This window comes from Geotrypetes seraphini, chromosome 6 (assembly GCF_902459505.1).
Source record: "Geotrypetes seraphini chromosome 6, aGeoSer1.1, whole genome shotgun sequence".
Taxonomy (NCBI): Eukaryota; Metazoa; Chordata; class Amphibia; order Gymnophiona; family Dermophiidae; genus Geotrypetes; species Geotrypetes seraphini.
Window position 1 is genome coordinate 50,558,326 of NC_047089.1, and position 13,333 is coordinate 50,571,658.

At 39.8% G+C, this 13,333-nt stretch overlaps 1 protein-coding gene across 7 annotated transcripts in view; it reads left to right on the plus strand.

The window, feature by feature from the left end:
• Positions 1-12,202, plus strand: part of B3GLCT (beta 3-glucosyltransferase) — a 96,911-nt gene extending 84,709 nt beyond the window's left edge. For 6 of the 7 annotated variants that reach the window (XM_033950108.1, XM_033950113.1, XM_033950114.1 and 3 more), the window contains one exon: positions 11,660-12,200. In XM_033950108.1, coding sequence (XP_033805999.1) covers positions 11,660-11,824 — 165 coding nt within the window. In that variant the 3' untranslated portion in view covers positions 11,825-12,200. Of the gene's footprint in view, positions 1-11,659 lie in introns of all 7 variants that reach the window. The other variant, XM_033950110.1, reaches the window with a different exon arrangement.
• Positions 12,203-13,333: the final 1,131 nt, after the last annotated feature.

The window sequence follows — 13,333 nt, forward strand, 5'->3', positions numbered from 1 at the left end:
ACTGTTCTGCCAAAACACTTTTTTTGTTGTTGCTATATTGTAATATAATTTTTAATCTGTATTTTTGAATGTGTGATTAGGTTTTTCCTATGACTTAGGGTGTTCTTTTCTGATGTGGTTTGTTTTAATTATTTGTAAGCCACATTGACCTTTTTGTAAATTGTGGGATATCAAGTTTTAAATAAACATTTAAATAAGCATTCCTACATTTTATGTCAGACTGGTTCCTCATATTGAATAAACAATAGATGCTGATTGGAAAGTTTCTGACTCTTTTCCTCACTTCTTTGACTTTTGTATTTACCCTAAGATTTTGCCAGAGGTAAACAGGCTGCCAAAATAGATAGCATGGAACAAGGGCTTCACCTCAAAGGAATTATGTACAATTTACAACAGATTTTATATGATATTAATCAGGGGAAGGAGATACCATAGATATGAATAATTCCTCTTTCATCTCGCCTTCAAATTCAACACAAGGCTAGATGCTGTTTTATGGATCACTATAACAAATGAAAACAAAACCCAGAGTTTTCAATTAAGCTAAATTAAATTGAAACCAATAAAAAAAACACTTACCTCGTGAAGGATGAACAAACTCGGCACAGTACTAGAACATTCATACTGTATAGGCTAGTTCTTATTGTGCCACTTAAAATATGTCTAACTTTAGGAGTAATAATGACGGTAGATGTTATAGAAACTCCAGAAATAAAGATAGAAAGTGCAGAAAATAGCTGAACAATGTCATGTTTCCTAAGGTCAGAGAAAATGATGTTGAAAATAAAATAGAACTTAAAAGCTACATGTCAGGAGAACTGAAAGATAAGCTTAAAAAAGAGATGTTGATAAATTAGAATGTAATTTAGAAGGTTACGGTGCACTTTAATCAGATTTGAAAAATGTGATTACTTATTTATCTTCTCCTGTATGGGTTTCACACTCATGAGATTCATGGTCCTAGTCGCCCTCCATTATTCTGCCCAGTCAAGATTGGCTGTTTTGCTTGAACTGTAAGGCCAAAGTAATCTATTAAATGCTATTGATCTGGGCAACTATTTAAACAGTTAAAAAAAAACTTATATATGAAATTATAACATAACATCAAAGAACAAGCAAAATATCAAATACCATTCTCCCCATTTATCTTTGGGCAGCTCATTCCGCATAGTGAATCTGCACAAGAAAAGGAACACTTTCTCATTGTGGCTGATCCAATGGAATCCAAAGCAGAACCCTCTTACAGGAGGGCAGTACTAGCTGAACAACTTGTTAAATATCCAGGTTCCAAACCAAACTATACCTTGAATGTTATACAGAATACCTTTAAATGGCATTCAGTAGGGTGGTGGACACCTGGAATGCGCTTCCGGAGGATGTGATAGGGCAGAGTACATTACGGTGTTTCAAAGAGGGATTGGATAAATTCCTGAAGGACTCGGGGATTGAGGGATACAGATAGGGGTAGAGATAGGACTATGAAGGTTAATAGATAGAAGGGAAAAGGGGAATGAAGGGTTTCAGACAAAGAATCACTTTACAGGTCATGGGCCTGATGGGCCGCCGCGGGAGCGGGCTGCTGGGCGCGATGGACCTCTGGTCTGACCCAGCGGAAGCAACTTCTTATGTTCTTATGTTCTTTTCTGTAAATATATGCATATCTGACATAGCGTGTATAGGTATACACATAAGCAGTATGGCTGGACTATGAGCAGGAATTACGTTCACACGTAACTCATAGAATAATATAGGTTATACATGCATCACCAGCATTTAGGCATGCTCAACTCTATGGCTGGCGTAACTGCTTATGCCTAAACTATAGGTACATATTTCTGCTGTTAGGTTAGTATTCTATAAAGGAAAGTAGATTCATGTGTAAACCACAGAAAGGCAGTATATGAAATCCATGACCCCTTTACCTATTTATAGAATAAGCTCTTACCAGTGCCCTTTGGGCACCTGTTTAGAGGCACTCAGTTATAGAATTACCTTCAATATTCCAGAGGAAGCACATGCTGATTACAAAGAATAGAAGTGGCTGTAGCCCTCTAGTTTTCTTCAGAGATTAACCAGGCTGCATTCTTTTAACAAAACCTATAAACCGGTATTTTTTTCTTTTTTTTTACTGTGATTGGTTGAGAGACTGTAATATAGTGAGTAACTATTCATGTCTAATGTAACCAAGCATAATTGTTATAGTTTTTAAATCCAGAGTGGACATACATGAAAGCAGTTAATACATGATTCTGAGTTAAAAATAACCACACCTAACTACAGCATCAGTTTGCATTGTCATTCCTGATTCAAAGTCCAGTAAAAACCCTAACTTTTGATCTGTTTCTTCAAGGATGATTACTTCATCAACAAGTCTGAGCTCTATGTAACTCTGCAGGTGATCTGCTCAGCTATGAGACTTTAATCTTTGATGCATTTAGATATAGCCTTTTCCATCTGCTTGGATATAGACTGAAAGTAGTGTTTCCAGCCTAGGGGGCAGTATAGCTGGATGTCATTGGCATAAGAATGGAATTAAATTCTGAAAGATCTGTCCCCCACCCTGTTTAATGTCTACCTCGTCTCCCTGGGAAACCTGCAAAGCCTCAAGCTCAAATTTTTCATCTATGCTGATGACATTACAATAGTCATCCCGCTAATCAGTTTCACACCAGAACTACTCACCTCTATTACAAGCATTCTCAATCAGATAGAACTCTGGATGCTATCCTACAGACTAAAACTAAACCCTGACAAAACAAAATTCTTCCTGGCCACCCCCAAAGACAAAATCAAAGACACCACAATTCAAATGAAAGGAACGGTTTTCCCCTCGAACAAACCTTAAAAATACTGGGAGTCACGCTGGACAAACATCTATCCCTAGAGAAACACACTGATCTCATAGTCAGGAAAAGCATCTCGGTGCTCTGGAAACTTCGCACCATAAAAAAATACTTTGACGACACCTCATTCCGCCTACTAGTACTCCATTCTCCATTCTCAGCATACTGGATTACTGCAATATCATTTACTTGAGCTTCACAAAGAAAACCATCAGGAGACTAAAAATGATCCAGAACACCACCGTCCACCTCATATTCGGCCTGAACAAATGGCAACACATCACCTCTTTTTACCACAAACTTCACTGGCTGCCATTCGAATCCAGAGTCCTATTCAAGTTTGCCTGCTTCTGCTACAAAACAGTATTTGATTTATCGCCAAGATACATCAATCCATACTTCATTCTGAATTGCACCAATAAGAAATCCCGCAGAATTCAGCTGTTCGCCTTCCCCTCTCTAAAACTATGTCATCTCAAAAGATTCCTAGACAAAACCTTCACCTTCCAGGCGGCTAAGCTTAACCCATGGCTAGCCCAAATTTTGCTTGAAGCCCCTACCTACCTCGGCTTCAGAAAATTACTCAAAACTCACCTATTCCGCGAACAGGACCCTTAATCCTCCCCGTCCTGCAATGAACCGAAACCACCTCCTCCCCCTCTTACTGCTCTTCCCCCTCCTCCCCTCCCCTTTGACTCTCTCTTCTCCCATTCCTTCTAACCTCAACTACATCGTTGCTTGTAACTCTGATAAAATGCTGTGAATTTGCTTGTAATCTCTGATCTTAATTAATTGATGTGAACCGCCTAGAACTCCCTGGGTATGGCAGTATACAAGAATAAAATTATTATTATTATTATAGTAAGTGCACATAAGCATTAAAAAGAGTTAGCGATAGAACACTGCACCTCAGTGGTCTGAGGCTAGAGCAGTACTCCCAGGATCCCCCCAAAATTGGAACTAGTTAAAACTGTTCTTGCAATCCCAATCTTAAAACAGTGAGATCTCAAAAACAACAATATGAATAAATATGGAAAAGTCTACTTATTCATTGATCTCAACATGTGAGTAAAAATGTAAAGGCCCACAAAATCAAGTGGGAAGTACAAGATGTCGGAGCAGGGACACAATTCTATAATTGACAACTCAACACTACACCAGTGCACGTAACATCTCATAAAAACTATACTTTTCAAAAAAATACATAAAACCAATATAACTCAACAAAACATGCTCCAATCTCCTTCTACAATACCAACTACCCATCAGCAAACCAATCAATTTCTTATATCTTAATTTCTTAACAATATATACTTCATAATATCTTAATCAATTCTTATGTAATCTGCCTTGAACCGCAAGGTAAAAGCAGAATAAAAATCACTAATGTAACGTAATATAATAATTGCCTATAATTGGACATAATTGACACCTAACTCGAAAAACAGGATTCTATTAAAAAGTATGCACCTAGTCCAAAGTGCCTGCCTAAAAGTGGGCCTGGTTAGGGCAGATCATGGGCAGGTTTTCGAGTTAGGTACTTCTCTGTGAATTGGGCACAGGTATTTAGGCAAAGAAAACCCTGGCATAAATTGGGTATGCCTAAAATTAGGACACCTAATGATGCCTAAGCTCGCTTAAGTGGTACTAATTGTGATTCTATAGAGTGCATCTAACTTTTATAGAATCACGCTTAGTGCTGTACTAGTTGGTGCTGAATTTTTAGGCAGTCTATATAAAATTGTGCCCACAGGGGTGTCCAAACTGTGGCCCGAGGGCCGCATGCGGCCCCGTGAAGTATTTTGTGTGGCCCCTATTGAGGGCGATGCAGTGTTTTCCTCTGCTGCCCACGGGTGTTTACCATCTTGCCGGCTTCCTTCTCTGTCTTGCTGCAGCGTTTGTGCGGCCCCAGAAACATTTTTTTCAGCCAATGCGGCCCAGGGAAGCCAAAAGATTGGACACCCCTGGTCTACAGATATGCTTAAAGGTTAAACAAATTACTGTTTAGTCCATTGCATTATAGAGTCTGGTAAATTACTGCTGAATATGTCGCAATATTTAAAGGTATTGTCTCAATAGCAAATGCATTCAGAAGATATGCAAAAATCTGCAGTTCATTCTACTACTACTACTATTTCTATAGCACTACCAGACGCACCCAGCGCTGTACAGAGTCACAAAGAGTAAGAAACAGTCCCTTTATTCCCTCTACACCACTGCACTTGTCATGATATACCTTACTTCCTGCAAATGGATTTTAAAAAAAGATTGGAACACAATCAACCTGACTCACTGGGAGGGGGGTATAGTTATTAATCTGTGTTAAGGGAATAACGGGAAATTATTGAATCTCAACACATTAAATGGCAAAATTGTGCAAATTAGTTTACGATACTATGGGCTACAAAATGATGAGATGCAAAGCTTGCAGATGGTTATTTAAAAAAAATATATATATAGTAATTTTTATTGTGGCACTCTGCCAGAACAGCAATTAAATAAGAACATAGGAAAAGCATAAAAAAATAGCTTATTAAATCCATACAGAACACGCAAGCAGCATATAAACCAGTTGCTATAAAAATAAGTGTGGGATACCTTTTGGATGACCCAGGGGCCACAAGAGTATGGGCCTTTGGCCTTTCTGACACCTACGGTTAGCCACCATTATTGCTCTCATTGGGGGGGAGGGGGGGTTGCTTTGTTTTGATCGGGTGGTTTTTGGGGGGTAGGGAAGGGTTGCATTCTACTAGACCTGTTATGCCTTGACTGTTTCTTGATTAATCTCGACTCTGTTGTTTGTATTATCTATTTTGTTTATAATAAAAAAGATATTTTGTGTATAATAAAAAAGATTTGAACATAAAAAATAAGTGTGGGATAAAAGAAAAGAAAAGGGCTTTTGTTGAAAAACTTACAACATTAGTAACAAATCACGCCACCAGCTATATGCAATTAATTTACATGTATATATAATGCAAACAAATGAGAAACCAATTAGAAATGTGATCATCCTACCCACTACCCCCCAAACCCCTCTGTTCCTGACTCCTTGGCTCACTCCTGATTTATCAAGTTCTAAAAGGCATTTCTATATGTCCCAGTATTGGACTTTCTTATGATTCTTATCTTTACTTTCCATCTAGATGTTGATACTACTACAGCACAAAACGTTGTTATGATTAGCCAACTTCATCATCCTCTAGGTCTGCTGGTCAGTGTTCCTGTGCAAAACAAAAAAAGATACAAAAGTCTCACTCTCAACCTCCATTCTCAGTCCAAATAGCAGTTATTATTTTGACTTTTTTTTATGGAGAGCGTTGCCAGTGTTCCCCTCATTGTACCTCCCACTCTCCCAATTGGAGGCAGATTGCTCTATTTTCACCAGCATTGGATTCTTATCACAAGAGATCAATGGGTGCTTCGAGTTGTTACTCAGGACTATGCTATACATCTACTCAAAAAAAACCTCCAAACCGCTCACCAAAAGAGTCTCTTTTCAACTCCCTTTAGAAGACCGTCCTTCACCAAGAACTCTCAACCCTTCTCCAACTAAATGCAATAGAATCTGTTCCACTGCAGGAGAGGGGTCAGGGGTTCTGCTTCAAGTATTTCCTGATACCAAAAAGGACTGAAGGCCTTCAATCCATTCTAGACCTCTGAGGCCTAAACAGCTAAATGTTTTCTGCCTCTCGATATCTGCTATCATTGAAAAGTCTAGGAAACCTTCCACTAAGCACCGTTATCACTTCAAGTGGACAAGCTTTACTTCCTGGTGTGCATTACGTTCTATGGAGTCCGTCTCTTGTCTTCTTCCATCCATCTTCGACTACCTTCTCTAGTTCTGGTCTAAAAAACAATTCAATTACAGTTCTTCTCAGGGCTATTGCATTTCATTCCCACCTGGCTCACGTCTGCATGTTGGATGAGTGAACTCCAAACCCTTATATCAGATCCTCCCTTCACAAGGTTCTATTACAACAGGATAGTTTTTCGTACACTCCAAAATTCCTCCCTAAAGTAGTCTCAAAATTTCACCTCATCCAATCCACTGTTTTCTTTTCAAAGCCGCCACCTCATCCTGGAGAAGCCCTTCACACTTTTGACTGCAAATGATCTCTGGCATATTACCTGGACCGCACTAAGTGCCATAGAGGATCCTCCCAGCCCTTTGTTGCCTTTGACCCTAATAGACTAGGACAGGGGTAGGCAATTCCGGGCCTCGAGAGCTGGAGCCAGGTCAGGTTTTCAGGATATCCTCAATAAATATGCATGAGATAGATTTGCATCTCACGGAGGCAGTGTATGCAAATCCATCTCATACATATTCATGGTGGAGATCCTGAAAACTTGACCTGGCTCCGGCTCTCGAGGACCGGAATTGCCTACCCTTGGACTAGGAGTTGCTGTATTCAAAAGAACAAGCTCCACGTGGCTAGCAGACTGTACATCCTTTGCACATACTCGGGCTGGATTGACACTACAAGGCCATATGACAGACCACAATGTATGGGCTATGGCTGTCTCAGTGTCTCATTTTCACTCTGAAACTATTGAAAAAAATCTGAAAAGTGGCTACTTGGTCCTCAGTCCATACATTTATTTCTCACTACTCTTTAGAACATAACTCCAGAAGAGCAGTTGGTTTGGGCAAGCAGTTCTGCAAAATGTGAGTATTCCGTACTTAAAACCAACTTTCTTGCCAACTCTATATGGTTTTGCCAGGCTCCTGTATATTCAATGTTTAACCTATTCCAAAGAAATCAGAAAAACCCGAAAAAATTGGAAGGTGAATAGACAAATCCAACAACAAAAAACCTCCCAAACCCCAAGACCTATTCCAAAGACATGATCCTGACAGCTTAGGAGTTCCACATGTGAGAATATTAAGCCTGCTTGTCCTTGGAGAAAGCAAAATACTTACCTATAGCTGGTGTTCTCCAAGGACAGCAGGCATATATTCTTACAACCCACCCACCTTCCCTAGTTGGCTTTATAACTTTGTTAGTAAAATGTTGGTCCCGCGAGTTGACCAGGCATGTGCTCAGTATGGGCACTGCCTAAAGTGACAGTGCACTTGACAGTGTCCGTACTAGGTTTCGTAGATGACGTCGCCCACATGAGAATATGTGCCTGCTCTCTTCGGCGAACACCTGCTTTAGGTAAATATCTTTGCTGTTGTCTTATTTTGCTTTCTATAGTTGACCATGATTTTCTCGCATTAGCACTTTTTGGTGATGACTTTGAATGAATCATGGGGCTTTCAAACTCACGGATATGTTGTGCCAGTAGGATTGCAAGCACATTCTCAAAGGAAAACTCCATGCAGAATGTTCCTCTTTTAAAATTTGGCTGGCACTGAAGACAGCAGGTACTTATGTGTCTCTAAAGCAGATGCAGATTTAGCCACAGGGCTTCTAAAATGAAAGCTCTACTAATACATTTCCTCCCATGACTTGATCCTGCTCCATCCTAGAAAATTTTTGGATGTAGGAAAAGTATTTGCTCTGCTCACAATTGGTGTTCTTATGTGTAATTGGAATGAGATAGACAGTCTCCAGCAGAGCTTTTTATGTGCATCTGTGTTTTATAAAATACTAACACTAATCCTGCATAAATTGTGCCTAGACTGACAACACAGACATTACTTCTGAGCTGGTTGATGTAGTGTATCTAGATTTTCAGAAAGCTTGTCATAAAGTTCCTCAAGAAAGGCTCCTGAGAAAATTAGTCATAGGATAGGTTGCAAAGTTCAGTTGTGGATTAGGAATTGATTATTGGATAGAAAACATAAGAGTTAAATTGTTATTTTTCTCAATGGAGGAGAGTTAAACAGTGGAGTGCCACAGGGATCTGTACTGGGACCGGTGCTATTTAACTTATTTATAAATGATCTGGAAATTGGAACGACGAGTGAGATGATTAAATTTGCAGATGATATTAAACTGTTCAAAGTTGTTAAAATGCATGCGGATTGTGAAAAATTGCAGGCAGACCTTAGGAAATTGGAAGACTGGGTATCCAAGTGTCAGATGAAATTTTTTAAAAAAAATATTTTTATTAATTTAAAGCCAAAAATAAGTGCAACATAATAAACAGACATTTTATACTTTAACCTCACTTAAATTCTATCAAATTATATTTTATGACAAATACATATATTATCCCACCCTTTCTACATATCCAACAATTGCACTCAAATTAAAAGTATCTGCCCACCCACCCTAGACATGTATGATGAAAGGGCAAAATCAACAACTACTCTTTACAGAATTTTGTCAATGGCTCTCAAATATCCATAAATTTCCTATAATGTCCCTGTTGTGGCCATAATACGTTCCATTTTAAAAGTATGACATAGAGATTCCCACCAAAAAGTATAATTTAACCGATCACCTTGGGGGTTAGCGCCCCCCAAAAGGATCTGGGTGTCATTGTAAACAATACGATGAAACCTGCCCAATGTGCAGCGGCAACCAAAAAACAGGATGGTAGGAATTATTTTAAAAGGGATGGTTAACAAGACTAAGAATGTTATAATGCCCCTGTATCGCTCCATGCTGCAACCTCATCTGGAGTATTGCATTCAATTCTGATCTCCTTATCTCAAGAAAGGTACAGCGGCACTAGAAAAGTTTCAAAGAAGAGCAGCCAAGATGATAAAGAGGATGGAACTCCTCTTGAATAAGGAAAGATTAAAAAGGATCAGGCTCTCAAAATTTACAGACTAGGGGACACTCAATGAAGTTACAGGGAAATACTTTAAAAACCAACGGGAAGAAATATTTTTTCACTCAGAGAATAGTTAAGCTCTGGAATGCTTTGCCAGAGGTTGTTTATTTTTTAGAAGCTGTGATGGAAGAAGATGAATTGGATATAGTGGTGATCACAGAGACGTGGTTCACGGAGAACCATGACTGGGATGTAGTTATACTGGGCTATAATCTGTTCAGGAAATACGGGGTAGGAAGAAGAGGAGGGGGAGTAGCTTTTTATGTTAAAGATCATATTAAAGCCACACAATTGCAGGATCTTTCTCCAAAGTAGCTCACATATTTTAACATACATAATCTTAGGCACATACATTTTAAAAGAACCACATGCAAGCAGGTGAAAATTAGGGATCAGAATTACTAATAATACTGTCTTAAAGAGGTAAACATCATTTCCAGAGAGGCATCACTTTCAGAGAGGCAAAGTGCTAACCATGGAAGGCCTGAACAAAAAACCTCAAGGTGGTAAGAGCAGATAGTGTAGCAGGTTTTAAGAAAGGTTCGGACAATTTACTGAAGGAAAAGTCATTAGTCTGTTATTGAGAAAGATATGGGGGAAGCCACTGCTTGCCCTGGATCGGTAGCATGGAATGTTGCTACTCTTTGGGTTTTAGCCAGGTACTAGGGACCTGGATTGGCCACTGTGAGAATGGGCTACTGGGCTTGATGGACCATTGGTCTGACTCGGTAAGGCTATTCTTATGTTCTTATAAGTAAGTGTAAATGTACAGTACGTGTGTTCAGTATGCATTGTCACACACATTTTTTTTTTTTAAATACATGTGTAAATCATGCCTCCACCCCTGAGCACATCTACTGTACAAGTATGTACTGGTTTGCCCACCATAATTTAGACAAGCTCTAATTTTATAATAGCCTATTGACACACAAATCAGCATTTTATGTATGAGAATGGGTTTATAGAATTACCCTCAAAAGATGGATATGGCCATTTATATGGAGGCAAGGCCACCAAGGAGAGCCATGGCTGGAGGATGCACTTGGAGGCAAAGAATATGAGACATAGTGAATGGCATAGAGGCAGGTTTGCAACAAAAAAGGAGTCGGGAAGGGACAAGATCAACCAAACTCAGGAACAACTAATTTATTGAAATTACATGAATAAAATTAAGCATCTACATAAAGGTATGCATGTCTGACATAAGAGTCTTTCAATCCTTATGGTAATGTTGATTTATAAAGTTATACACTATGGACCCCTTGACTTAAAAAAGAGGTAAAGGGGTGGCTTTGGGATCACCAGCCACCATTAAGAACATAAGAATAGGTGAAGAGAACGAGAGGGCACTCGCTAAAGTTAGAAGGGAAAAGATTACGTACAAATGTAAGGAAGTTCTTCTTCACTCAGAGAGTGGTAGAAATCTGGAACGCTCTTCCGGAAGCTGTTATAGGGGAAAGCACCCTGCAGGGATTCAAGACAAGGTTGGATAAGTTCATACTGGAACAGAACATATGCAAGTAAGGCTAAACTCAAATAGGGCACTGGTCTTTGACCTAAGAGCCGCTGCATGAGCGGACTGCTGGGCACCGGTCATAAATCTTATGATCTTACTGGGTCAGCTTAATGGTCCATCAAGCCCAGTAGCTCGTTCTCATGGTGGTCAATCCAGGTCACTAGTACCTGGCCAAAACCCAAGGAGTAACAATTTTCCATGCTACCGATACAGGGCAAACAGTGGCTTCCCCCATTAAAGAGACCCCATGAAGCAGGGAATCTGCAAGCCTCTGTTGGCCTTTATCCTACCACATGATAGCTATTTCTCATATGTTGCTACAGCAACATGCAAGACATTGCACACTAAATTTAGCTAAGGGGATGTAAATGAGCCAAGAGCTCGTTTGCATCTCATAGCTGAATTTCACTTGAGGCCCATAATGAAGCTAATTTTATAATCCTTGCCATAGAATCTACCCCTGATATTTCATTGGGAAATTGAAAATTAAGATATTTTGTAAAATTACCAAAGTATACTATGAAATCACTTTTTAACCAGTTTTTTTTTTCCTTTGTTCACATTCAAGGCACGGCCTATGGACTATCCAAAAGACTATCTTGCTCATCAGGTTCCAATATCATTTCACAAGCATTGGAATTTGGATCCAGTCAAAGTATATTTCACATGGCTGGCACCGGGAGAGGATTCTCAGAAGGGAGAACTGCATCAACATATTAAGGAAGATTTATGAATTATAAGAAACCTTCACCAGTTGTGATGTACTTTCAGAGGCAAGGAGGAAAAAGACTAATGTAATCCTTGAATATTATATTTCAAGGGTGCAATATCCTTGCAGGTCCTGCACATTTTCACCCACAGTATACCAGTGTCCTGCTAAAGAAGGAGTTAGTTCAGCATTAAAGCAGTGGTCTTTTGGCTGTTGTCTGGCAACTACTGTATGTTACATTTTATTTGCTTTGGGTTTAGATGTTTGCAGCCTGATGTATGTGAAGATACAGTTTGGAAAATGGTATTATCCCAGAACAAGCAGGCAGGTATTCTCACAAGTGGGTGACGTGATCCAACGGAGCCCCGATGCGGATGCCTCACAAGCAGTCTTGCTTGAAGAAACTCGAAGTTTCGAGTCGCCCGCACCGCACATGCGCGAGTGCCTTCCCGCCCAGCGCATGGTGCGTCTCCTCAGTTCTTACTTTTCCGCGGAGCCGAGAAGTCCGTCTTCGACTCTCTGCGTGAAGTATTTTCACTTGCGCCTTCTTAAGTCCGCGGTTTTGGGTGTTTTTTCTCAGAATCGCTGATTTTCGTTGTGCTTTCTTGTTTTTTCAAAAAAAATAAAAAATTTATTCTCCTAAGTTGCCAACTCTCCCACCATCCCACTTTGGTTAGCTTGGAGGTCATCCACTTGTGAGAATACCTGTCTGCTTGTCCTGGGATAAAGCACAGTTACTTACCGTAACAGTTGTTATCAGTAACAGTTGTTATCCAGGCAGCTATTCTCACATCCCACCCCCTGGGTTGGCTTCTCTGCTAGCTATCTGAACTGAGGAGGCGCGCCCTGCGCTGGGCGGGAAGGTACTCACGCATAACTTCGAGTTTCTTCAAGCAAGACTGCTTGTGAGGCGTCCGCATTGGGGCTCCATTGGATCACGTCACCCACTTGTGAGAATAGCTGCCTGCTGTTCCTGGATAACAACTGCTACGGTAAGTAACTGTGCTTTCTCTGGCAGACTGACCTACTTTCAGCTGACAAAATGTTTTTGAGGTTTCAGAAAAGCCAGCAAAGTATGTATACTGTGTATATAAATTCAACCAGCAAATCCAAAAATGCAACCAAATATTGGGCCTATGTACTAAGTGTTCTTCCCATAGTTGTAAAATGGGAAAAATACTTCAGCTCATCAGGCCCTTGATTTTTTTACTGTATCTAATACTCGGTAACAGGTGCATTAAATGAACACTTTTTATGAAACATTTTACAATAGCTTGACTCTTGAGGGCATTGTTTCCATGTGTGCTCTTCCTGATTTTCTCTGTATTACAGTATATGTCAGCAGTGTTGTTCATCACTCTCCATAAGGATTTGTCTTGGAATTGTTTTGAAACTGGTTTCAAATGCACCATAGAACACATTCAAGTGCTGATGTGTAGCACACCATTACCGGCCATGTCTATTCTAATTTTCCTTTAAATGGCTTCTGTTCTGCATTAGTTTAAAAGAAAGCACCATCTACTTTCCAAAAAT